Source organism: Daktulosphaira vitifoliae, unplaced genomic scaffold (assembly GCF_025091365.1).
Source record: "Daktulosphaira vitifoliae isolate Bord-2020 unplaced genomic scaffold, ASM2509136v1 Scaffold_1, whole genome shotgun sequence".
NCBI classification, from domain to species: domain Eukaryota; kingdom Metazoa; phylum Arthropoda; class Insecta; order Hemiptera; family Phylloxeridae; genus Daktulosphaira; species Daktulosphaira vitifoliae.
In genome coordinates, this window is record NW_026099572.1 from 21,758,591 (window position 1) to 21,786,495 (window position 27,905).

A 27,905-nucleotide genomic window follows, 5' to 3' on the forward strand; every position below is an offset into this window, starting at 1 on the left:
TCTCAACAAAAAAAAAGTTTTTTAGTTTCAATTTTTTCAAACACTTAAATGATAACTAGACATTGAATAAAAAATAATACATTTCATAAATAAATTATTTTAGAGTGAAAATCTTAGTAATCAAATTCAAGGTAATTCTTGACATTTAAATTAAATGGTGCAATTGAAATCTTAATTAATTTATTAATTACTTAAGAAATAATCTAAAAGCATATATCAGTTGAAAGAAATCTAACACATCTCTAAAAGAAATGAACAAAAATACAATATTACTCGCTTAACACTGTTATTCCACCCAGGGCCGTCCCTACACTTTGCGGGGCCAAGGGCATAACTATATTTGCGGGGCCTACCAAAAAACTCTCTCAAAAAATTACACTCACGTAAGTCGTAATCTCAACCATTTCAAATGTTAACATACATAAAGTATTATTTCAAAAATAATATAACATTCTATTTCATTTATTTAATAATATAATATTGTCAAATAAAAATTCAAACTACATTTATAATATATGTAAATAGTTAATTCAAAGAAAACTTAAGATTATTTAAGTGCGTTAGCGCGGGGCCCAAACGACGAGTCCGAAGCGCGGGGCCCCGCTCGCCCCGGCCTTAGGACGGCCCTGATTCCACCTGAGCATCCAATACAATGGGAATACATATTATTTAGGCCTAGTATAAGCAACTGGATTGAATAAAAGGATAGTCCCTTAGCACCCCATATTACCTTTTTCAATCTTACGAGAGATGATGTCAGGTATTCACGTGTGAGACTCCTAAAATAATCAGTAGCAATTATTGCAATACAATTAATTTTTATTATATTATAAATTGTTTGAACTTATATATACATAGATAGACGTAGATAAAAATGTTGAGGCATTTGCATGCAGAGATTACATATATGGGCACAGCTAGAAAAAATTTCTTGAGTATGAAAAAATTAATTTTTTTTTTATGTAACTGTCTATAGTCTATTTGGCAAATAATGAGAACAATAGAAACTCGTTTCCTTACTTACTAAACATTATATTTTTTTTTTCAACTGTTGTCCCCGCGTACATCCGAAATGAGACAATTCACCTAAGTTTTATTCATGATTACTTTAACTTTTTTACAAAAATTTTACGTCAGCTGTCGACCTGACGCAACCTCAGTAGTTCCTCTTACGACTAGCAGAGGGGCCGTGGAAGTATTCTTATCCACAGGGATAACTTACTGAACAATATATAATTTTCTAATTACCTCAATTTAATGACCTTTGTTGCCAGTGACTATACTTAAATTAAAAAATAAATCTATTACTTGGCTGTATTTATTTGTGTTAGAGTACTGTCATTAGGGCAGTTACACGGGGCAAACAGCCGCGGTTCAACCACTTGAAGTCACACTATGACGGTTTCACATCTAATTTTGAACTAAGAAATATTTAAAAAAAAAAATTAGTCTGATTATTTGTTTATTGCTTTATTGTCAAACGAAAAGTCTGCGGAGTTGATCATATTTGGTTAATTTAGTTAGATATTATTAATCTGAAATAAAGTTTATTTTTATTTATTATACATGTATATATTATAATTGTATGATAATAATAATTATTATTATATTTTACTATTTTTTAAATTTTATTTTTTATTTGTTATGTTAATATATATAATGTTATTTAATCAAATAATTTCGTATGCATTAAATAAATACCATCGAAAGAGTAAGTCTTATGTTAAAGTGTGATTACATAATTATAATATAACTTTTTTTTTTATTTCTAAGTATAGATTATCAATATACTGCCAAAATAATTGCAGTTGCTAATGCTTTTAGCTTATTGAATTCACCTATGGAAAAAAAAAAGATACTGAGTACACCCTTTTATTGTTACCCGTCAAAGTAGCGGTTGTTTTTTCGAATTTTCCCGGAATATAGTGATGTTTCAGAAAAGTATTTCGAATGTCTTCAAACTCATTTGATGACTTATTAAGTAAAATTCTATCATATATAACAAAAAAAAAACTATTCATGTGTACCAATTTCTGCTAAATAACGATTGAGCCTAACCTTCAAATTGTAATTTATCATTAAAGATTTTTAGGTTCTTAATATCTTAAAATATGTTACATATATATTATAAAATATTCTATTAATATTCTTTAAACTTGTAAATGTACAGATAATTTGATTTATATTACTTAAAGTACTTCATAAATTTGTAAACAAGTTATAGTAAGAATTATGTATACAATGAATTACTACATCAATACTTAATTGTTGTACATCATATTTTTTGTCAATAAAATTAAATTTAAAGTAAATTTTCAAAAAAAATATTATATAATCAATGCTTAAGTATTTAATAAAATCAACAAATTATTAATTAATGCCAGGTATTAATACAATTAATACAATTTTGTAGACCATTTCTTTGGAAAATCAAACAATTAATATATGATACAAACAAATTAATTACAATGAATAACGGTGGTTATCAGATACAATGTGATGAATAAAAATGTGTATAAACCTAAAAATCCGTTCTCTACTTATATATTTTATTATGCTTTTGGCTATTGAAAATGTGAAAAATACTTCTTTTCTGTAAACTTTTTATTTTGGTACAAGTTTTAGTAACATACGGGTTTCTATTATTATCATTGTTTGTAACAAATGATCTATTATTCTTTTCTTATTGAACACTGTATAATTATAATAAATTATTTTAAATCCAATTGTCAGATACCAATTAATTAATTAAAAAAAAGCGTAGTTATTTAATCTAATAACAACACTACTAAAAATCGTTTGGAAATTGATTTTTATTATTTTTAATTTCTCAACATTTAGATTTCTATTGGAAGTACATTTGTATCCTTATAGTATGAATATTTTTTTGGTAAATGTACTATTGAAACAATTATTCATGAGACCTGTAAAGTTATTTGAAAGATACAACCAGAAAAATTTTATATTCCAAACTCAATTGACTAGATATAGCCGAAAAATTTGATTGGAAAATGAATTTTCCCAATAGTCTGGGGGCGTAGTAATTGATGGTAAACACTTCGGTGTATTAATTCAAATACCACAGGCTCATTGTTTTTAATTATAAAAAAATATTTTTTCGTTCTCTTAATCGCTGTGGTAAACTTGGAGTATTATTTTACTTTTATTGATATCGGTGCATGTAAAACATAAGGGAACTCAACAGTTTTTAAAAAAATCTCTTTTGGTCAAAAAATTATATTCGGAAATGTTAAATTTGTCAATGCCGTTTTGCCTACCGAATACAGAAAATTCTTATCAACCAATTCGTTTTTGTAGCTGATGAAGCTTTTGGACTACACGAGAATTTTTTTAGATCGTTTCCGGGATGTAGCTCAACCGAAAAAACACTGGTTTTTAATTACCATTTATCGAGATCCAGCGATTATTAAAATGCGCTTTCAGTATTTTAGCCAATAAATGGCGAGTGTTTCACTCAAATATTCTAGAGGACTATCAAAATACCTCTTGATCCAGAACTTTGAAGGATCACTGTAAGAGATTATTTCATAAGTTCAGCAGGATTAGTTTCTTTCCAATAAATATATATATATATCTTTTACTAAAATTATTTTTTGTACTAATATGCTTTTTTGTTCTACGTTGTTCCTGATGAAATATGACACCGCTGATTGAAAAACTATGTGCTTACAAAACAAATGAACAGTGTGGCAGCGCCATCAACCGCTGCATGTCGTGGGTGGTTACCGCTCTAGTCTGACCGGTTTCATAAAAACTCATGGGGTCCGTTTTAGTGGCGTAACTGTGACGGTTTCGTTGCGCGATGCAACCTCCCTAATGTGATAATACCCTAAGAAAATGACCGATTAATAACAACATTTTAACCAGTACTTTGGAAATTATGAGGATTTTATAATGTAGATTGGTTGGGTTTGTGAGGTGCGGATGTGAATACATTTATCATTAGCACATTTCTCAACCGCATCGTTGATCGTCACTCTTCATCGTTTAGATATAAACATGTTAATAACTTTCAAAGCACAAATCTAAAAATCGTTATCGTCCAGTTATTTTCTTAATTAAATCATTTACTATTTGATAAGCTAGCTTAAAATTTATATTACAATTTAAAAAATTAAAGTTGACAACCTTTTAAGGGATGAAATTAAAAGGTTTAAATTATTAAATTTAAACTTCAAAATACTAAAAATAATAATTATTTTAAGAGAAATCAGTTGGTTAGCGTTAAAAAAACTACTCTGTATAGAATTATAGTACATTCAGTAGTTTTAATCATGTAAAACAAAAATTTAAAAATTACAAAGAAAATTTTTTTCATTACACATTTTTTTTGCTGATTTAAAATTTTTTTAATGCTTATGATCGTGTTTAACAAGTTGGCGACGAGACCCGTTTTTAATATTCTGTCATTGGTCTTCAAAAATTAGTCTGGGTATCATCACCAGTAACACCCACCGTCGTCAACGTGTTAAGGCTTTATCTAAAGAGCTTATTTTGACGATTTTAAGTGGTATAAATCTTGAGCCCTGATTATAAGATAAAATAAAAATGTTCAATATTATTTTTATAATTCTATTAATTAAGTGGTTCATTAAATAAAAACCTATACATAGAATAATAAATTTTCTTTAATAAAATTAATTTTTGATTTGTTTCTTTTAATAATTTGAAAAATGCATTTTCAGGTTATTATATTTTTGTACGCGAAATGAAATATTATCAAACTATAATTAACAAAGTGTTGTTACGATTATCTCTTCCATATCTTATCAAAGTTATAAAAATTTAATTCCTAACTTGAGTTTTGCCAAAAAACGTAGCTCAATATAATTCATATAAAAAAATTAACTATATAGTTTTTAACGTAGACCAATAATATTAACATGCTAACTTTTTTTTTAATTTCTGTTGCAATTCAAAGAAATTCAATTTTTCTGTTTTTGTGCTTTCATAAATATTTGACAAAATGTAACTTACATTTATCTAATTCTGAGGTACAGTATTAGTTACAAGGAAATATTGTTTTTAATTTTAATTTGAGCTTATCATATACATTTTATTTTAGTTAGTTATCATCATATTAGTTTCTAGCCACTATCAATCTAAACAATAATATTTTTTAAAAGTTTTTACAATTTCCTATTTAATGTTGTTATTTTGATACTAGTAAGCTGAGCCGAAAAAAATTCAACTGTTTCTTTTGTAAATTTTTGTATAAATCAACTTTAAAGTACTAAAAAATAAGATAACATTTGTTATGAATCGAAATTTTTATACATACATGTTTAAAACATTAACATATCAAAAATCAAAATAATATTTTGAAATTTTGTTTATGAGTTATGATGAATAACTCGTTTTCTTAAGAACTAGTAATTATTTCAATGACTGTAGGTGATAGTAGAGCTGCTTTTAGGAGGTACTGAGTGCAACTATCCCGTGTGGCAGGTTTATAAGAGTGGAACTAATTTACGAAGCAATATAAATTATTATTATTATAGAAAAAATATAAGTTTTTTTAATCGTACTCCTCGAATTTCAAATTTTTAATGTTTAACGTCGTCGAAAAGATTGAGTAATATATTATTAATGCTTTAACTTTTATTTTTTATCAATGTTAAATACGACGTTAAAAGTGTCTGATAATATTTATTAATAATAAAAAAATATTAACAATTAATTTGAGAAATATCAAATATTGCACAGAACTTTATCAAACAGTTAAATTTTTGATAATTATACGATAAAATGTTGTTATCAAATCATTTAGTTTGGTATGGTACAAAGTTTTGAGAGTTTAAAGTGATTTTAATTAAAATACACTTATGTAGTATTGAAACATGTAATATCATCGATTTATTAAATCTAAGAAATAAATAAATTGTTAAATTTTTCATCATAAATTTACATTTAAAGTATTTAAGTTAAAAATAATTCTTCTGGATTGATATTATTTATAAAGATCAATAATTAAGGAATATTTATAAATAAATGTGTTAATGTATAATGGTTGTAACATTTAGAAATATAAAAAAATGGTTAAAAGAGGCACTCGCCATATCTTTTAAATGTTGGAGTTAACTTTAAAAAAGAAAAAATGTAATTTGAATGGTAAAATTGACAAAAAAGTTGATTTTGACATATAAAAACGTATTGTACTGATTCTTCACCTCTCCCAAATACCATGAATTTATAACAATAGAAGTTTCAACTCTTGCTTTTTACAATTTTTGAAAATTGTCAATTTATAGTTATGATTTCCGTGAAAGTAATGAAGCAATAAGATATTATCATAAGTTTTCTCTTAAAAAATCCCGGAAACGACGGGGTATAAGTAGAAATACTTTATTTAAAATTGTTTGTTTTAATTTTATTATGTAACACTTCAATTCTAATATCTCATTGATATTAATTCAAGAGTGCAGGTAAAAAACGGTAATGGATCATTTTTGTAAATTTTTCAGAGGAGCAAAAATGAAGATGTACATTTCTATCTTAGAATTTTAACTTGTGAACAGTACATTTTTTTAACTGCAATGGCAATTTGTTTATATACATAACAGACACAAAAATATAAATAAATAAACAAATCACAGTAATATCTTATCAGCTTCGCATCGAAGCAAATATATATTTTAATTTTAAAAACACATTTCAAACAATATAATTATATACACAACTATTATATAGTCTTATAATTTATAATCTATATAAACTTTTATAATACCTGAAAAAGTATATTTATTAAACAATTGTTTTTATAGTAATTTCAGTACGGTTATTTAATTAGTATTTCCAGTTTTTCCTTCTTCTTCTATAGGTAGTATTTAAATAAATTTATTCGTATCATTCAAGTGGGTGCATTTTTAGTAGTTCTTAACGACTATTAAGTTGAAATTTAATACAATTAGTTTATAAACGTTCGTCTTATCGTTTCATTGATTATTGTTTTCCGTATTATGCACAACATACGACCGAACATTGTGTATATTGGCAAACAAAACAATGATAAAATTCCAACATAGTTTAGTAACACATTTTACAGTTTTAAGTTATATATTGTGTGGTTTAATTTGTCGTTATTATTAATGAAATTGTTAACGTTAAATAATTAAACGTTATTATTAGATACTTTTTACAGCTTTGGGGAAGTCAGAAGAAATTAGTAATTTGATACAACACTAGGAAGTATCTAGCAGGTATGTATAAAATAAAAAATAAATGAATACAAAAATTAGTCGAAATGCCTACCGATATATTCATTTCATTTTTTTTGTTATTCTCTTTTTTTATTTATGTGAAAACGAAAGTATTTAGATTTACTTCAACTTACTTTTACTAAGTAGAAAATAGTTATTTAATCAAGCCGTAAGCCTAGGGAGAGATAGAGGTTAACCCCAAATGATAAAAGTAGTAACTTGGTGAAGATACAATTTTGGGAGAAAAAAAGCATTACGTATGTATCATCCCATGATAAAATTCTGACAAATATTTTTGCAATTATGAAATCCAAATTATCAAAATAGAATCGCGGAAAATATTAAGTCATCAAAATAAAATATTGAATGTTGTATGCATTATAAATTTATATATTTCTTCTTTTGTAAACATAAATAATAGTCTTGAACTGTATACAACTATATTGTGTTAAGAACTATAAATAGTAAACTTTCAATTATTTTTAACTACATCATTTGAAATTCAATGTTATGCGATGTTCAATATATTTGTTCTCTAAAAATGTAAGTTTTTTTTTACAACATACATATAAAATGTAAATGTTGACTTTAGAACCATGAAAGAATAAGTATAAACTAAATAATTTTTTATTAAAATTTAGTTTATTTTGTATGATTACTAAATTTAATGTAAATTAGATTATTTTAAAGTAGATCAATAATTCATAAATTAAAAGTTATAAGATCTATTATAACGTATAAGTATTTACAACGAATATATGTATTTCTACAAAAGATAATTGTTTACTAAAATGCTAGACTAATGTCTTTAGATTACTTGTAGGTTGGTTATTATGCAGAGCTTTGAAACATAAATATAAAGTGTGCAATACCAAAACATACACTTCATCAAATTCTGCATTTGTATAAAACGAAGCTCGAGAAATTACTTAAGTATTACTAAACCTACTTTTCATTACGCACATCTCGAATAGCGATTACTACAATAATATTATTATAATGTAGCGTTTAAATGATGGAAAGCGGGGAATGAGATTTGTTATTGCAAGGATACTCGGGCAAGGGGCTACTTGCAAATGTTTCTCATGGTTACATTACAGCTGCAGCTTTACTTGTAATTTCGGTTCAAACTGTTTTTTTACGTAAATAGTCACTGTATGACTATACAGCATTTGAAAGACAAGTTTTGTTCAATTTTTTTTAAATATTTTCATATTTTTATTAAGTTTTACAGTGTAAATTTTGTTTTGAAAATATATTTTGTATAAAGAACAATTTCATTTATCCAATTTAGTTTAAGTATTTGCCAATGATTTTTACCCCATTTCTGTAGCTTTTTCTTTTTAGAGTTAAGAAAAATAAATTGGTTGAATTTCAAAAAACATGAGATTATTAAAAATTGATAAGCCCTCAATTATTTAAGAATATAAAAATATCTACTCTGGTTATTGTTTCATGGAAACATATCTTGACTTTTATCTTAAAATACATATTTGTTTAGCCATTTGTTTTTTTAATGTTTCCTCCAAAAAGATACTCCATGGCTGATTTATACGTAAAAATTGCTAACGTCACTATCATTTGGTAATAAAAAAATGTTTCTCATATTCATTGAAACAACACATAAATTTTTATCTCAAAACAACTTAATAATATTTGTTATGTTACTATTTATCAGACTTCAAATTTATGTAAAATAATCATTGACTACTTTTTTTTATTATAAACTAACATGATGTTATATTATTATAATTAATCACTTAAATTAGTTTTAACTTTATCTCAATGTATTTAATTTGTATGCGCGCGTTCAAACAGAAATTATGCAAGCACATAATATGTGTTATAGATTTTTTTGCATAGAATATTTTTTGCATTTCATTTACGTTGTCATTAATTAAAGTTGTGGATTTTGCAGTTAAGGGGCGCCTAGCTACAACCGTAACCACTTATTTCAATTGATACACTTGACTTAGAAATTAATAATCATCAAAATTATTATGTCATTTTAAAGATAAAATTAAAGAATTACTTTTTATCAAAAAGAAAAAGAATTTGTTGACAAAAATTTTACAATGTTTTTCTTACTGGATGTATAAAAGTAAAGAACAAAATATAGGCTGTCTGTTAAAATAATCATAAATAGAAAACATAAATGCAATCTAAGGAGTCTAGAAGGGGTTAGCTTCCCCAAAATCTTCCATAACCCTATTAAAAAACTACGAATATTACATATACGTATTTTTATGTAGAACTATTTTCGAGGTGAAAAGAAACTAAAATAGATCTTCCAAATATTTTGCTCAAATTCCGCCAATAACGGAAATATAATATATTTAGTGTATAAAATATAATTTGAGAGTTCATAGGTTTATTTATAGAATATATTTAAAATTGATCTTTATTTTTTTAATAGCTTAATACATGGACATATTTTTTATATGAACTACCTAAAATTGAGGTCTAATCCAAAATTTTAGAAAACTTGTTTAAGCCTTTATTTCAAATTATGCTTTAATAAAGAGTACTGAGGGACGGGGCATTCTTCCCTTGTCCATTCTTTTATGATTATTTGTTTATAGAACTGTTCCAAATTAAAATATAATTTAACTAGTGTAGCAAGATTTATATTATTATACATTATATTTTCATATAATTATAAATTCTCTCATATTGTAATATTTAGTACAAGTAGAAAACATTTGTAATTGTAATAACTTAAATAAATCTTCATTGCATAATTTGCAAAAATTGAAGTGCAATAGTGACTACAACAAAGTCACGATTGCAGTTCTATGAACTTCTATATAATCTATTACAAACGTATACAGAGCGGTTTACTTATTATGAACTCAGTTACTTATTAAAAACATTTTAGCTACAAGTAATTTTTGATTACTTAAGGATATTTATTTAAATTTTTTTATTGGCAATATACAAATTTAATATATGTGTAACGGAGTGATTGTTATTCATTAAGATACTCATTTTCTTTGAAACTGTTGAACTACTTTATTACTTTCATACAGGAAAATATTGTTTGATTCAAAAGTTCTGTAATAATACGTAGTTGAATTTTTTTTTCCATTCTCTTTGGTATAAAAAACCTTAACTTAAATTTTCTTTAACCCCTATTTTTATTTTGATAATATGATAGTAAAAATATGTTGTTATTATAATTGTTTTTGTTCAATGAACAATTCTTCTATTATTTCTTGTTTAAGTTTAGCGATTTTTAACCAATTTCTTTTGATAATTTCTGTTTAGCATACGGTGGTCGTTAATTGTCACATATACAACTCCATGTTATACAAAAATCTTATCTTTAATATTTCATGTTTATTAATAGATGCCTATTCTTACATTCAACGCTAGTTTACTATCGCACATTGTTAATCGGCTACTGTGGAAATTTTTCTTGATAACTATCATAGAAGTAAATTATGGCCCATTGAAACAAATTATTGATGCTTCCGGTATAATAAACACCAAATTAATGATTAATTTGTAAATCCAAGTCTTTAAACAATTTTAAAAAACAAACGGTTGAGCGGATAAAAAAAATTAAAAGAACAAAATTATTTGAAATTTTTTTTTCTATCGTATCATCATATTAAAAATAGAGATTCTCATTAAAGAAATTTCAAATTGATTTTTCTTATCTCAATTATAAAGCAATATATTTTTGTATAGTTATTTTAATCAAACATAATATTCCTTTACGAAAATTAAAAACTTTTAATAGTTTCCAAGAAAACGAGTGTGTCTTATCCTTAATGAATCACTGTGTATATCAGATAATGTTTTAAGTAAACGTCTCTTAGATAACTTTTGAACTAATTTATGGGATAGACTGGCGGTCAGACCCGAGTGTGACTGTTTTTTCATCAAGCATCTTTCAACTACATTTCCTCTACCACCAAGAAAAAAAAAATCACATCCCCTAACCAATGGTAAGTTAATCAATTATTGTTATTAGCCAGACATTTTCTTAGTTAAATATTTTATAATTTATTATCTAGTTAATATGTTTAAAAAATATAAACAAATGTCAGGCTTAGGCAGGGCAGATGAAACTATTTTAAAGGTTACGCTTAATCATTAAAAGGCTATGTGGAAAAATATAATGACTAATTTTTTTTTTTTAAATCACATATCGACGATTCTAAATTATGATTAAAATGACGAATACACGTATCCAAAAAATAAATACTTACAATAAATAATTTTCATGTCATAAATGTTTTTTAAAATTCCTGAAAATTTTCGAAGAATGTAATTATTTGTTTTTGCACAGAGACTACTTTCAATTAGTATCTAAATTAAATAAAAAATTTCATCAAAAAATAAAAAGCCATTTTTTTAAGTAATCTTATTTTTGTGCATCTTAATTCAGAATATGAATTTTGTTCCGTGAAATCACCCTTAAACAAGGGTGATAAAAAAGAAAGATTCTCAAAATGTTTTTGATTCTAACTAATCGAGTGCTTCATGGTAAGTTAATTACCTTGTATGATTTTTAATAATTCAGACATATGTTAAATTAAATAAAAGTGGATAATTGTTGGCATCTATTGACCTCATACATTTAATGGCATTTTCTTAATGCAACATAATTGGATCGAAACGGTGACGCACGCTGCCAATTTGTTTTATATTAACATACAGTTTATCAAATCTGATAGATTCTACTGGCAACTCGCTATTATTGATTATAAAGACCTTTCTATTGTGTCTTTAATTCTATTAATACAAACTGTATTCGATTGTCGTACAATTTTACTATTGTTTTGATATAAAGAAAATATTAATAAAATAGATGTTATATTATATTATGGGCACAATCGTATTTGACGGCTTTGTTCTGTTTGCGTGTGGGAAACGTGTCCAGTGATAATAAACATTCAGAGGTCAAAATGCAACCATTTAGATTACGTTATTCTCAACGTTAAAATGTTTTGTTACCATATTAAATTATATTATATCTATTAACGTTTACATACGGTCAGTCGCGTGCGAGTGCTGAGCGTCTGATCTGATCGTGTCTGTGAAACGTAAATGTGAACTTCGAATTCTTAGGAGTTTGCGGTCATCGTTGAAATCGTTTTGCTTAGGTAATTTTTCATGCAAATATTAATAAAACTCGGTGAAATTTTACACTTACAACCCTTTGAACGTATATTGACGGTAAGGTTATTTTTATTAATTTTTATTTTCCAATTAAGCAACGTCTTTATCAGTAACTCACGCTCCTTTACGTACAATAAATTACAAATTTATTAAAAAATGTAAGTTATTAGAATCAGTCCATTTAATAAGGAAAACTTTTATTTGAGAAGCAAAAATATATAAACTTTTTTTAAACTAGGGAAAAAATCAGAAGAATAAATTGGTAACTTTAAAAGTTACCATTATGCAACTCGTGCGTGAAATATTTCTTATACAACGTAAACTGTTCTTTTAATACCCCTTTTTTAAAAAAGTTTCAGCCCTTTATATCATACATAAAGTAGTCATAATTTATGTAGAAATAAAATAACTTTTACACAGTGAATTATACTTTGTTTGGTTTATACGTTACACATAAATTAAATATTAATTGTTTTAAAATGTTTAGAACTCAATCAATTCACATAAAATTAGTTTAGCCCACAAACATCTAGGTTTCTGATCAAGATTAGCTATATCAAACTTTAAGTTTAATTGAAATAATAAGCAAAATTAACAGACAATTTACTATAATTTGTAGTATTTTGTAAAGTTTTGCACATAAAATAACATTGAGTAACAACATTTTTATAAATAATGTTAGTTTTCTGTATAGTCAATTGCTATTGCTCATTTAAATATTGATAGCTTTTTATCACTAAATTTTAAGAATATTATCAATAAGTCATATTCCTATCTACTATATTGACAGTATAACAAATAAAACGTTTTAAAAGTACTTAATACTTGATACAAATCACGAGTTAAAATTATTCTTAAGATGTTTTTTGATTAAGTTGAATAAGAACTATTAAATCAATCTTGTTTTCTGTTTGATGAATACTTTATTTATGTAACCGTGAATTTTCTGAAATAGTACCTTTTTTTTATGACCAATATTTCGTTATAATAATTTTTTTGTATATTAATATATATTCTTAATAACCATTTTTCAACAATTCATTTTATTTAAGGTATTTATACATTTTTATTTATTATATCGATTTTTATTAGACTTGTAGCATAGAACTAGTATATTATCTTAGAATATAGAAAATGGCATAAATACACGTGATAATTTCTTCAGTTTTTTGTTCTTATTCCTTAGAATCGCATTATTACATATAGTTTATGTACATACCTGTTATTGATAACAAAATATCGCAAGAGTCACCTTAATTATTTTTGCTGATGTTAGTAATTAGAATTGGTGATTAGAAAATTATTGAGATAAATATGGCAATAATATATCGATTATATTACTATTTATTAAAATAAAATTGTTTATGAAGAGAAAAAAATAAATTAAAAATTACCAGTAGGTAAGTAAATCTCAATATGATTTATGAGAAATTTCATGTTTAATTGTTGATTAGTTGAATCTATTAATTAAATCTTTTAAAGTAAGTGAGTCATGTGTGTTGGTTTCTATGATTAATTTTTAAGGCTATGATTTTACACGTGTACTTAAGCATAACTTAATAGTTAAATTTACGGGTTTTATCATGTCATAAAATTAATAAAACTTACAAAAAATCATATAAAAATAGAAATATTTTAATTGAGTACTATTGAACAATTTCTTAACTGTTTATCTCGAAGATTTATAAAATAGCAATTTATACTATAAAAATTAAGTAGAAATATAATTTTTTTTAATTTGATGTTTAGTTATCTTACACTGTTCAAGACAAATAAAACATTTAGTATGAGTTTTTTCTGTAAATAAAATAATAAATATTTGATGTTTATATAATTAAAAACTCAATTTAATTTCCTCTTTTCATATGATGTTAGTCATTATAATTAATTAACCAAACCTAATTGTTTTATGTACATTTACAATTAACATCCACAAATAGTTACTGAAAGCAACATCTTACTTAAATGGCTTTAATAATTTAACTGAATAAATAGAAAAAATAGAAAAAAGGAATTATCAATTAATTTTTTTATTTCAACTATTTGAAAATTTGATGTTTTTGAACTTTAGTCATAATGTGTTTATTGTTTTTACTAGAAAATTCAATTTAATATTCAACAAAAAATGGTATTATAGTATTATCCAGGCGTGTATTAAAAATTTTATTTGCAGAATGAAAATTCAATAAAATTTTCCTTCATTATTAAATGTTTTCCCAATTAAGGTTGAAATAATTACTTAGTATTTTTAATAAGTTCTTAAAAATTGTAAAAAAAAAAAATATTTTTTTGAATAGCTAATATTTTTCTCGACTCCTCTTTTTTAATATTTTTAAACAATTTTCGTAAACACATTAACTAAATACTTTTATAAGACATATGAATATATCTAGAGTACTGCTTATAACACCTGGTTTTAATAAAAATCTATGAATCAGCAAAAAAAAGTTTTTAGTTGGAAATAAAACTACTGTAGATCATTTGTAACAAAATTAAACTCCGTCGTTTTATAGCCTTAATTACTCAAAAAAATTTTAACTGGTAATAGAGCTGTTCGTGTTTAAATCATGAATTGCAACGATATGCATAGCTGTTGTATAGTCTCGTTTAAAATACTCTCTTTGATAATACGTTAAAAATAAACAATTACTTAAGGTCAACTTAATTTATAAGGTCGTTTATCTAAAACAAAACACATGGAAATTTTTTTTTTTTTTTTAAATATTGCTAAAATAAAAAATGTTTAAAAGATTAACCGTACAAAAACGTTACTAATAATTTAATAAATTTAACGATTACATTGAACTACCTTATAATAAATAAAATAAAAATTAATATGGTTCAAACTTATTATTAAAAACTGAAATTAGTAGCATAATCGTTATCACAAATGCGAATTCGAGTAGTTTTTATTTTTTTAATATTATATTTTTAGTAACCGGACATTTCGAAATCAATCAGTTTTTAGCTGAAGGAAGCTTATAAGGTCATTATTGATTATTATCAAACAGCGAAAATGTAAGATACAATCATAAGCAATAGAATTGGAAGGTTTATAACTTATTTCCAATATTTATAGTCGTGTGTGTGTTTAAAAAAGAACAAACATGTTTATTTNGTCGTGTGTGTGTTTAAAAAAGAACAAACATGTTTATTTATCATATTCAGTGAAATTATTATGATAATAACGTATTTATAGAAAGCTGAGTACTTTTTCATTATAATATTTAAAAAACTTCGGACCAATGGAGATGCAATCTACCTATCAACCCTTTAATAATCGCTACTATCTACAAATGAAGTGAGGGCGGCTTTGATTAATTTCGAAGTTTCTTAGTTGGTAATTGAATGGTATAGCTTTTTTTAGCTATTAGTACTCTTGACAGATATCTACACTTTATTAATTAACAATTGTTTTTTGTTAACTTCCTTGCTATCTTGATATTATATTGATATTATTAATATTACACAAAAATTTATTTGTTGAAAATTCTTGATAATATATTCATAGCGATTGCATAAGAGTGCTAAATTTTAATACTAACTATATATCTAAATTTTATTCACTCTATCTCGTCAAACCCAACTTTAAGTATCAAGCCTAACAATAGGCCAGTAATTCTCGGTATAATTTAATTGTTAATTTAAAGGTGAAGAGAAAATGACGATTTTATTAAGTATTTTGTGTTATTACATAGGTAGTTAAGAACAAGAGGTTTTTATATTTTATACACTTCACGTTATATTGATTGTTTACCTACCTTATAGTGATGTTTTAAGATTCTTGCATTAGTACATTCATTACATTATATTGAAGTTATTTTATATTGTTACATACTGCATCGATTTAACTTCTTTTAGTTTATTTTATGCGGATAAAATAATTTTTAAGAACTTTAGTCAATATTCTCGTAAAATGCGATAAAACCGATAAAACAATTAAATTTAATATATGTGCTACAAGCGATTAGATATCAAGTCATGTCAATCAACAGATCTTATTTAATTTTGTCACTGATAAACGGGACTCACCTTAACGTGTTTAAAGTAGCGCAGTTATCTGAGTAACCATATGCAAAAAACAAGTCAAAACAATTGTGTAATACAATTGGAATGTGGTAAAATTTTCAATAGTCAGCGAACAATATCCATATTCTTTTAACATTAATAGTTTATGAAAAAAAATCATTATTAATATATGTTATTTAAAAGTAAAGACTTGTTATATTTAATTATTCTTATTACTTATTTTTGACGAGTTCATAATTTAAGTTATAATAATTTTTTTATTTACTTTTATATCCACGTGTAATTTATAAAACTGTTTTATAATTTAAACTACATCAAAGACAAAAAACCTTTTTAATTCAGTTATAAGAAATACGAGTTAATTTTGAATTGATTTTTGTTTTTAGTAAAAATTCATTAAAGTTTTTAAATCTATGTCTGCCTCATAACTGTCATGTTATCATGTCTATTTTTTTGATATAAATTTTATTTTATTTTATAATTTTTGAAAACTGTCATTATAATGTTAAAAATATTTAAAGACCTACGGGAAAAAATGTACCTTATATGTTCAAATTTTAAGAGTCATAACGTTTTTAAAACTGTAAAACTTAAGCTGAAATTCGATTTTATTAATTTCTATAATGTTGTTTGAAAATCTTAATTAATAATTTTATTAATGAAAATATTAATTATTCCCGAATAGAATAAGTTATGAAATATAATCATTAATGTGAGATAATTTTTTTTTTATATATATATAACGTTGTTTAATTATTACTTTACGAATGAATTTTAAGTGATAATTAATCACTAATTTGAAAAATATTTGGAAAAAAATAATTCTTTCTTAACATTTTTAATGGATTTTTTGATAATTAAAAATATTTTAGAATAATCAGCGGCCATTACAACACTTATAACATTAAAGCACTGTTAGCTCATAGTATTATTTGTATTTAATGTTTGTCATAGTTAAACAAAGAAATCATCTATTACATTGTCAATTAGTCTACATGTTTTATTTTATAACAAAGAACAATCACAAATATTATTCATAGTACCAATGAATTTATTTATATGGTTTGTGTATAATACGAAGAATAATGCTTGTAACTCTTTGTAATGCATAAACGGCTACTAAAATAGAAGTCACTTTTTTATAAAAAAAATTGTTTTCAATAAGATTATAATATCACTACACTAGGAACACTTATAAGTCATCTTAAACATTTCCAAAATTAGAAGTGTTATATGCTTTTCATGAATTCATGAACTTTTTGAATTCTTAAATATATAAAAAGTAATTTTTTTACTTCACGTCTATTACTAACCAATTTGCGTACAAAAACTTTAATTTAAATTAAAAAGTATAAAATTTTATGGTACATTTACTATGGTGGACTGCAAAGCTCAATCGGGAACGCGTCGTGCCTTAGTGTGTAGGTACTGGGCTTCATTTCCGTTGCAACAGTCTGAAGATTTTCTCGTTTCCTCTAACACAAGTATAGCTTTTCAGAGAGAACGCCGAGGATAAATAGAGTAATAACAAATAAATAATAATATATAGGNTATGGTGGACTGCAAAGCTCAATCGGGAACGCGTCGTGCCTTAGTGTGTAGGTACTGGGCTTCATTTCCGTTGCAACAGTCTGAAGATTTTCTCGTTTCCTCTAACACAAGTATAGCTTTTCAGAGAAAACGCCGAGGATAAATAGAGTAATAACAAATAAATAATAATATATAGGTCAAAACAGTGATGTTTTATTACAAATTAATGAACTCTCTAAGACTTGTAAGTCTTTATGGTGATTTATTTTTTTAATTATTTAAGACGATATTTTTATTCGTTTCATTTGGTACTCTCAGTGGTGTACATACGATTTTTAGAAGGGGTGCCACAATATATATTACTTGATCGCGTTTTTTTTAACGCCATATAATAAAATACTTCCCTCTCTGTTTGAATTTTTTTTAGTAATAATAATAATAATAGTAGTAGTATTATAGTTTATTGCAATCGATGTTTGTACGCCAAAGGCTTATTGACACCCCACTTAAGTATACATTTGAGTACTCCTAAGTAATATGAATGATTATAATAACAATTAAAATCACTAATAACAATAGGTGTCTTCGTTATAAACATTAAGCAAAATCAGGAATTCATCTAAAACATATTTTACCCTACTTATAAANTAAGCAAAATCAGGAATTCATCTAAAACATATTTTACCCTACTTATAAAGTAATTAAAACATTTAGAAATTATTAATAACTATTTTATAGACGTTTTAATATTAAGTATGCAGTCAAACAATAAACTTTATTAAATAATTATGTTTGTTGTACTTTACATAAGTTAATCTGTAGACAAGAATAAAATATTGATTATTATTATATACATTAGGAGTGTTATTTTATTGAAACATTGTCACTTTTTATATCATGAAATGTAACAAAAATTATTTTTAGAATAACATAAAAATCCATTTATTTAGTTTTGCAAATTCAAATGTTTAGGCTCGTTTCATGAACTATTTTGATTATTGAAAAATCTTCTTGTTTTTTTTTTTTATGTCACGAAAAGTAGCCATTTTTAAACAAATTATAGTTTAATATATTAAGGTCAATGTTAGTATATCATGATAATGATTATTTTAAAGTATGAAACGTGTTTCTTTGAATTTTGTCATTAGAATAGAGTCATTTGGTCTGGTAAATTAGAAATATAGTTATTTCAATATGCGTCATGATTACTCAATTCGTCGTTGATATAATTATAAAGACTCCGAAGATTAAAAAAAATCGAGTTATAATTTCAATTTATAAACACATAAATAACACCATGTAAACATCATGATTTGTTTACAATATTAGATTTAATCTGTACTAGTAATTTAAAATCTATTTTAATGAATATATCTGATAGTAATTAAAGGCTAAACTGCTTGTTTTTTATTATCTGAGCTACAGTATTAACAATATTAGAAATAAATAAACATATCTTTTTAAAAATTAATTTTAGTATTGCACTTCAGTATTCAAAAGACATTATAATTTAAAAAAAAAACATTTAAAAGAAAATAATTAAATGCTGTTTTATATATTATACTGACTTTTTGAATAACATACATATTAAATTATTATAGGCCATCAATATATACTTTGGAATTGTAAACATAAATGAGAGACAAACATATTCTCAGAACGTTTGAACCTTGACCTCAGCAAATAAAAAACAAGTTTCTAATTTTTATGTGAAAATAAAATTTTTATGAGTTAACAATTATGTATTTGTTTAAGAACTATTTATGGGAGTCGAAGAAAAATTAATTTTATCTTTTACTCTATGACAAATAAACTCTAACTTAAAAATAAATAAATTACTTTAAATTAAAATAAATGATTGTTTGACTTGGTTAATCAGTTTTAATAATTGTTATTAAGGCTTTAAAGAATTTTTATATTGGTTACTATTACGAGAATAGCATATGAATACTTTGAATATTATTTTGATAAGTTTTTTTTTTGGAAAATACATAACCTATTTGCTAACAAACATTTTTGATAGATTGTAAATTTTGTGATGGAACGATAAAATATGATTTCTACACCAAAAAGATTCATGTATAATATTTTTTTAGCAATTTTCTTTTCACTTGTTTGCTTATTTTTTAAGTGTTATTGTTAAGTTTTTAATTGAAGACATTTTTTAAACTACAATCTTTTAAAAATATGTGCATTTAGTAACAGAATATATGTTTTTATTAGTAGCCTCGACTAAATGGAGTTTAAAGAAAACACTAATGGCCTTAGTCAGCCTAAAGGGTTATTTATTAAAGACAGGAAACAAGATCAAATTGAATTAAAATTTAGTGATTTATATTATACAGTATCACTTGGAATAAATAAAGGTTAGTTGATAACGTTAAATGAATTACTAACTTATAGTTATTATAATTTGATTTAAAATTAATTGTAAACAATCTATTTTTAAGGTTATAAAGATGTTCTCAAAAATATTAGCGGAAAATTTGCTCCAAGCCAGTTGATTGCCATAATGGGGCCGTCAGGAGCTGGAAAATCATCACTTTTAGACGTCATTTCAGGCTACAAGTAAAAAACATATACATTTAAAAAAAATACATTTATATAATTCATACGATTATATTATTTTATTAAGTTTAACAGGTGTCAGAGGAAATATAATAGTAAATAACCGAGAAAGACTTTTGAATGAATTTCGACGAGTTTCGTGTTACATTCAGCAAGATGATCGTTTACAACCATTGTTAACTGTTAATGAAAATATGCAAATTGCAGCGAATCTTAAACTAACACAAGATAAATCACCAAAGTATAAAGAAGCGGTGGTAAGTTTTTATTAAAAATACGCATAAATTCTTTTGAAATTATTATTAATCCAGGCTTTTAATTATCCAATTCAGGTATTGTGCACGGGTATTTTTGAATGTTTTGAGTTTTTTTTTCAGAACCAGTTTTATAATTATGTTGGTATAAATATATAAATTTAAAATGTATAAATCAAATTTTGGTTTTATATGGGTTCAAAATCTAATTTTTAATTAAATTTAAATACTTTTTTTTGTCTAAGAAAAAATACAATCTGTACATATGTATCAAATTAAAATAACCAATCAAAATATTTTTTCTATGCAAAAACATTTCACAAGAAAATTTTTGACGTCTTAAATGAGTCAATTATTGAACTAGGTTTTTTTTTAAACTTTATTAAGATTTATCTGGTAAAGTATTTTGTTGTTTATAGATAAATGAAATTTTGTCAACTCTGGGTCTTGAACAATGTAAGGCAACGAGAACATCAAGATTGTCTGGTGGACAAAAAAAAAGACTGTCAATAGCTTTAGAGTTAATAAACAATCCAATGATTATGTTCCTCGATGAACCAACAACGTAAGTAGCAGAATTTTTATATTTAATATTAAATATACACGAAAAACAAATGTTTTCTCTATGAATTACTCGATTTTTTTTTAATTTGCTTAGTGGTTTGGATAGTTCTTCCTGCTCCCAATGTATAAAACTTTTAAGACTATTAGCTCACCAAGGAAGAACAATTATATGCACAATTCATCAACCAAGTGCTACGCTATTTCAAATGTTTGATCAAGTATATGTTTTAGCAAATGGAAATTGTCTTTATCAAGGATCTACCGACAATTTGGTACCTTACCTATCGAAATTGGAATTGCCATGTCCTAAGTACCATAATCCAGCTGATTATGGTATGATACTATTAATTTTAACTTTTATAATATCATCACTATTAACTGAATTAATATTATGCGTAGTTATTGAATTGGCTTGCGGTGAACATGGCGAAGATAAAATTGATAAAATGGTTAAATATATAGAAAATGGAAGGTCTCTAACGTGGTCAAAATTCAACGATTTACCCGAACCTGTAATCGAAGACATAGGTAAAATTAAATTATTATTTAATTAGTTAAATCGTTTAATTGATATTTAAACATACATTATACGTAGAGTATAATGGGGACTAAAAAATCAGTTTAAATACATTTTTAAAGAACAAATGAAGCGTAGGCGAGAATAACATGTGTTATGCATCAATTCATAAATTTTATAGTATCGAAAAAAAAACAATTAAGCGTCTTTATTTAATAAGCGATCATCTGGTTTTGTGTTAATACAAATATTATAGAATCATATTAGGATTACTCTCATTTCAAAAATGCATCGAGTTTTTTCAATATAACAATATTCTGTTAAAAACATGAAATTCAAAAATTTGTTACTTACATAAGACGTTATTTCCGCTTAGGTTTTAAATGCAGTTCATATTCTACAAGTTTTTACGATTTTTTTGTTGATTATGAAATGAATACATTAAAACCCTACCAAAAAATGAGGAATATAAATCAGATTAAAAATAAAGTGTAATAAGAACGTTACGACTTTTTGAGTTATCTTACGGAAACAATTTATTAGCTAACTAAAACGGACCTAGAATTTTTGTTCGGACGGCAACATTAATTAACCTGATAGATTTTTTTTTGGCTTATAACTATTTTTCAATGTGAACAACGCATTCCAAGGAGGGGGCTGAAGTATCATAACACTTTTACTAAATCCGCTCTAGTTAATTGTAAGGTATAGGTTTGAAGTTACTTAATAAATTAGTAAATAAAAATACTCATCACTCAATAATATTTAATTTAATTTAATAAAAAGTTGGTTAGATTTTTTCATTATTAATTTAATCAATATACGTGTATTAGTTCTAAAAATATCACTATTGATAAAATTTTATAGAAATTTTAAATAATTCATTTTTCAGAAATTCCTAAAAATGGAGTATATAATAGTACAACACAAAAACAACCTAAACAACACATTTTCCATGAAACATCGTCATATAATCAACTTAAGTGTTTATTACACCGAGGAGCCATTAAATGTGTGAGAGATCCGGTAAGTTATAAGTTTGACATAGTTAAGACGAACAAATTCACCACAACTAATATTGTACTAATCTTACAATTATTAAATATCACATAACAATTAATAGAATTCGAGCTGTACTTTTTTTTTTTTGTATATTAAATCATAAAATTTTAAATAAAAATATATAAATGGGGATACTTAATTGACAAATAAAATTAATCTGTATAATAAACCATTCAGTTCATAAATCAATATTAAATTAGTAGATTTAATAAGTATAAGTAGAATATCAATGGTAGGAAGCGATAAGTTTAATAGTAAATAATTAAACATAAACTTTTACAGTTAAATAAATGTTATTTGATCTATTTCGAATTATAAGATATTTAATGATTTTAGGATTTAACTTATTTACGATTAGGAGTCAATTTGGTGATAAGTTTGTTGTTGGGTACGCTGTTTCACAACACTGGTGTTGATGGTAGTACAATCTTTGACAACTACAATTTATTATTTTCTATCATTATGCACCATGTAGGATCTACTTTGATGCTTAATATAATAAACTGTAAGTAACAACAGATCATTTAATATTTATTTAAGCCAAACAAATATTTTAAAGTTGCTCGTAGCAATTTGTGGGAGTTGATAAAAAAAAAATTATGTCTTAACCATGATATTAACATTGTTTTACATATGAACTATTTCATGATTTCTGGTTATCTTATTTAGTCATGATAAGATACATGCAGTGCCGGCTTTAGATACAATGATACAAAGCGGCAAAATATGTAGACCGAGTACGATGTTATTTTTAAGATTTGTAAACAACTTTTTTTTTTTGCTAGTCAATTAAAAAAAAAAAGTATTTTTTTTTTTTTACAGAATACCAAAATAATGTTTTCATTAAGCTTAAATCCGGCACTGTAATTATAAGTGTGAATAACCATAATACTGAGATTAAAACAAAATAATTATAATGTAGTTGATAAAAATGAATTTACTTAATTCTCCTCTTTCTTCGACCAGTTTAGTACAATAAAAATGAACAGTAATCGTTATATATTTTTATAGTTCCAAGTGAAATTTCCATTGTAACTAAAGAACATTTTAATAGATGGTACTCTTTAAAAGTATATTACATTGCAACAAATATTTTGGACATTCCGATTACGGTAAATAATTAATACTTAAAATATGAGTTCTGGGTTAAATTTAACTTTTTTCAGACACTAGGTTGCTTAATATTTTCGGTTATAATTTATACTATGACTGGCCAACCAATGAATTGGTATCGGTTTAGTATGTTTACGTTCACATGTTGGCTTATAGTATTGACTGCTCAAAGTTTGGGATTTATTGTTGGAGTTTGGTTTAACGTGGTGGTAAGTTTTATAAACCCTATTACTAATAGTTTTAATTTTGTAAATTTCCTTAAAATCTAAGAGAATTTTTTTTTATTTATAACAAACGAATAACTTGTATAATAAATCATTTCAATTATAAATGATACAATTTTTTCTTATATAATGTAATCATTTTATCTCTTAGAACGGCAATTTCGTTGGACCAATTATAGTAGTAGTGCTAATGATGTTTAGCGGTTTCGGAGTAAATGTTCGTGATATACCAGATTACTTAAAATGGGGTACTTATATATCGTTCTTAAGATATGCACTTGAAGCAATTGTATCGACAATTTATAATGGTCGTGATATTCTTACTTGCAACACATTGTACTGTCATTACAAGTATTCTACTAAGTTTTTAAAAGAAGTTGCCATGCCGGTAGATCAGTTTGGCAAAGACATTATTGCATTACTCATCAACTTGGTCATTTTTCGATTAGCAGCATACTATTTACTTAGGCTTCGCATCAGAACAAGAGTATCTCTATAACATATATTTTTCATGAATTTATATGGATGTGACATAACAATAAATAATAATATGTAATTGAATTACATGATCACATTGGATAGAACAATTGTATTTTGTATATTGTGATGTATTTGTGATTTATAAAATGTTTAGCCGATTTAAATGGTTTGCTTGACATTTTTTTTGTGTTTTGACTTATTAATTTGAATAAATAACTGTATTGTAATCAGCTCATACCTAAAACATACGATACAGTTATTGTTATACCAAAATAGTTCCAAATTATTGCAAAAATAGAGTTGACCGATTTATAAATTGTAGGTACATCATAATTTATACTAAAACGATCATTAATTATTAAAAAATTCATAGTTTTATTTGATAATATTATAAATAAAAAATTATCTAAAATCAATTTGTATTTTAAAAGTCGAAAATTAATTCATTTTTCTATTAAATATCATGAATGAATAAAAATAAAAAGTTTTATATTGTAAATATTATTTAATATATATATTTATATATATATATTTTGTTATTTAAAAATTGTATAAAAAAATAAATATAAAAATTGTTGAAATGAGGTCGTTGTATTTTGTTAGAAATATAATGAAATAATAATTATAAAATAATTAAATATTTATACTTAAATTAAATTTTTAATTAGATTTATTATGAATTTGTTAGATAAAACGAGTTAACAAAAGTAAAAATACTTGATAAACTTTAATAAACAATCTTTATGTGAAAAGTGTTGAATAATATTGGACAAGATTTACAACAAAGTTTACTGATATGTAAAATTTATGTTACACTGTTTAACTTGAACGAACTGTAACTAACAAAATCTATAAATAGTACTAAACTAAGGTTAACAATGTTGCAAATTATTATTACTATTAACATTGATTAATTGTTCATCAACATATTATATGTTTAGAGAATGNATTGATTAATTGTTCATCAACATATTATATGTTTAGAGAATGACTTTCAAATAACTTATTTTATGTAAATTTTTAAATAATATAAATATGCCTAAAACCATAAAGCGTAGTTCATTTTAATATTTATACAATTGTTTTGGTTTATATTGATTTAAATTATATAAAATGTTTACAATAAAAAATTTTTTTGGAATTCAACTTAAAATTATTTCATATAAAACACTAACAAACACATNAATTCAACTTAAAATTATTTCATATAAAACACTAACAAACACATTTAAATATATATTAAAATAAAAAGAGTTACTGTATAGGCATCTTAATTATAATTTAATGCCTCGTCTCATAAAATAAAATAAAATTTATAAAAAACAGAATTTTTAAAAGTTCATCATTGATTTTAAGTAATTTATATTAAAAATTGTAGATATATTGTGATTCAATTATTATAAATGTATCGTGCGATAATTTTCATTAACTGATAAGAATTAAATATTCAGGATTTTATTATAATGAAATATTTCGTGCATTTCTTTTCATTATATTTGAAAGGTTTAATAAACAATTAATGCCTCAAACGAACAATATATTTTTTACGAGAAAATTTTTTAAATAATATGTTTAAGATGCTTCAAAAGAATTCTTGTTTTGATGTCGCATTGTTAAATAAAATGAATAAAGCTCGATAAATAATAATATTGGCAGATAAATTTATGCCTCGTTTGTCGCATTATTAAAACTATACTTTATTAGCAAGTATCATAATTAACAACAAAAGGTGGAAAGTTAAGGGGTCTTTTAGCTTTTGTACGTCAATTAAGGTGGATATCTACAGCAGGTTATGACACAGTAACTGTCAACAGAAAGAGGGTTGACACGTTTCGCACCGCTGAAATTTCGTCTGATCAATCTCCTTTGTGAGTTATGATTTGAGCCGACAACACAAGTAATTGCTATATCCCATCCATCGAAACAAAATAGTATTGTATAATATCGTACCCTGTCGTCTTCTCGTCGCATTTGACGTTTTTTTTTTTTTTTTTTTTTTTTTTGNTTTTTTTGTCACGAGGGGATACTCGAGAAAAACATTTTTTTGCGCAAATACAATAAAACAAGTTAACTCTTCATTATTAAATAAATAACATGATACTTTTTGTGAGAATCTTGAGTCCTCAATGTCGCCAGAGATCCAATTAACCTAATGAAATACAAAAAAACATCAGTGTCGTCAGTAGACAGGATTTATGGGTATTTGTCTAAAGCCATACTTGCCCTCGGGCTAAATCTTAACGCCTGTAACATTATCCTAGATTATATTGAAATGAAATTGGAAGTAAATCTGAGCAATCTTTAACCACCTTAAGGCTTTGTCACTCTCCCTTACTAATCCCAAAGAATCACTGCTGTTATTAAATGTACTACCCGGTACATTAAATAATCTAGGTAATTCAATTTAATACTTATCATTTTTCACGAATTTGATCATTTTTCAAGTATATACCATTCAAATTTTAGTAAAATCAAAATTAAAATGTTACATTAACCACAAAGAAAACAATGTAGTTGTTAAATTTAAAAACAAATAGTTTTTATTTAATTAAACTCTTAATGTGTAACAAATGTTTTTCGAACGAATTCATTAGAAGCAAAAGTAATATTTCATATTGTCTTTTTATAGACAGGTATGTTTTTTAAAGATTATTATTCATTCAAAAATAAAAATTATAATCCGAGAATGAGAATGAGCATATAATAGTGCGTAGAAGTGACAAACAATCTAATGACTTTGGCATATAATGCTTAAGTAATAATAATGGTAATGTGAGGGCGACGTAGTTGATGATAGCACCAAAAGTGGTATAAAGTACAAAGGGCGAAATAAAACTAGAAGGGTGCCGGTGTTTGAATCCTGTCACTGACACCCTAACATAACAATAACCTCATTAACATTACAATCGATTGGTATCTAACTATAATTAACTTTAAATCACTATCAAAAACATTTTATATTCGAATTAATATTTTCTCGGTCTTAAATCAAGTGCCACGCTTTATATCAGATGCAACTAAATAGGCCATTTATAAAAATGTTCAACATTTCAATGCAAATTTAAATCGTTTTAATAAAATAATTACCATACGATCGAGACTAAATAAATAAAGTAGTAGAAAAAATGTAAAAGTAAATTGTATCTCTCGATGAACGGCAATACTACTAGAAATAAATAACACGGTAATCAACATTGATGATGTGCTCAGCGTT

General features: G+C 25.0%; 1 protein-coding gene across 8 annotated transcripts; it reads left to right on the top strand.

Annotated features, from left to right (window-relative positions):
- The first annotated feature begins 6,973 nt into the window (after window positions 1-6,973).
- Window positions 6,974-24,918, top strand: LOC126910228 (ATP-binding cassette sub-family G member 4). Of its 8 annotated transcripts, XM_050692587.1 has the most exons (13): window positions 6,974-7,220; window positions 11,045-11,173; window positions 20,133-20,275; window positions 20,360-20,477; window positions 20,545-20,734; window positions 21,151-21,296; window positions 21,390-21,628; window positions 21,695-21,823; window positions 22,705-22,838; window positions 23,211-23,379; window positions 23,886-23,986; window positions 24,041-24,196; window positions 24,363-24,918. In XM_050692587.1, the coding sequence occupies exons 3-13, from the start codon at window positions 20,146-20,148 to the stop codon at window positions 24,708-24,710; spliced, it is 1,860 nt and encodes a 619-aa protein (XP_050548544.1). In that variant the 5' UTR covers window positions 6,974-7,220; window positions 11,045-11,173; window positions 20,133-20,145; the 3' UTR covers window positions 24,711-24,918. The 8 variants fall into 8 exon arrangements, with proteins under 8 accessions (XP_050548544.1, XP_050548543.1, XP_050548547.1 ...); XM_050692586.1 differs by lacking the exon at window positions 11,045-11,173; XM_050692590.1 differs by lacking the exon at window positions 11,045-11,173 and having other exon boundaries at window positions 20,136-20,275.
- The last annotated feature ends 2,987 nt before the right edge of the window (window positions 24,919-27,905 follow it).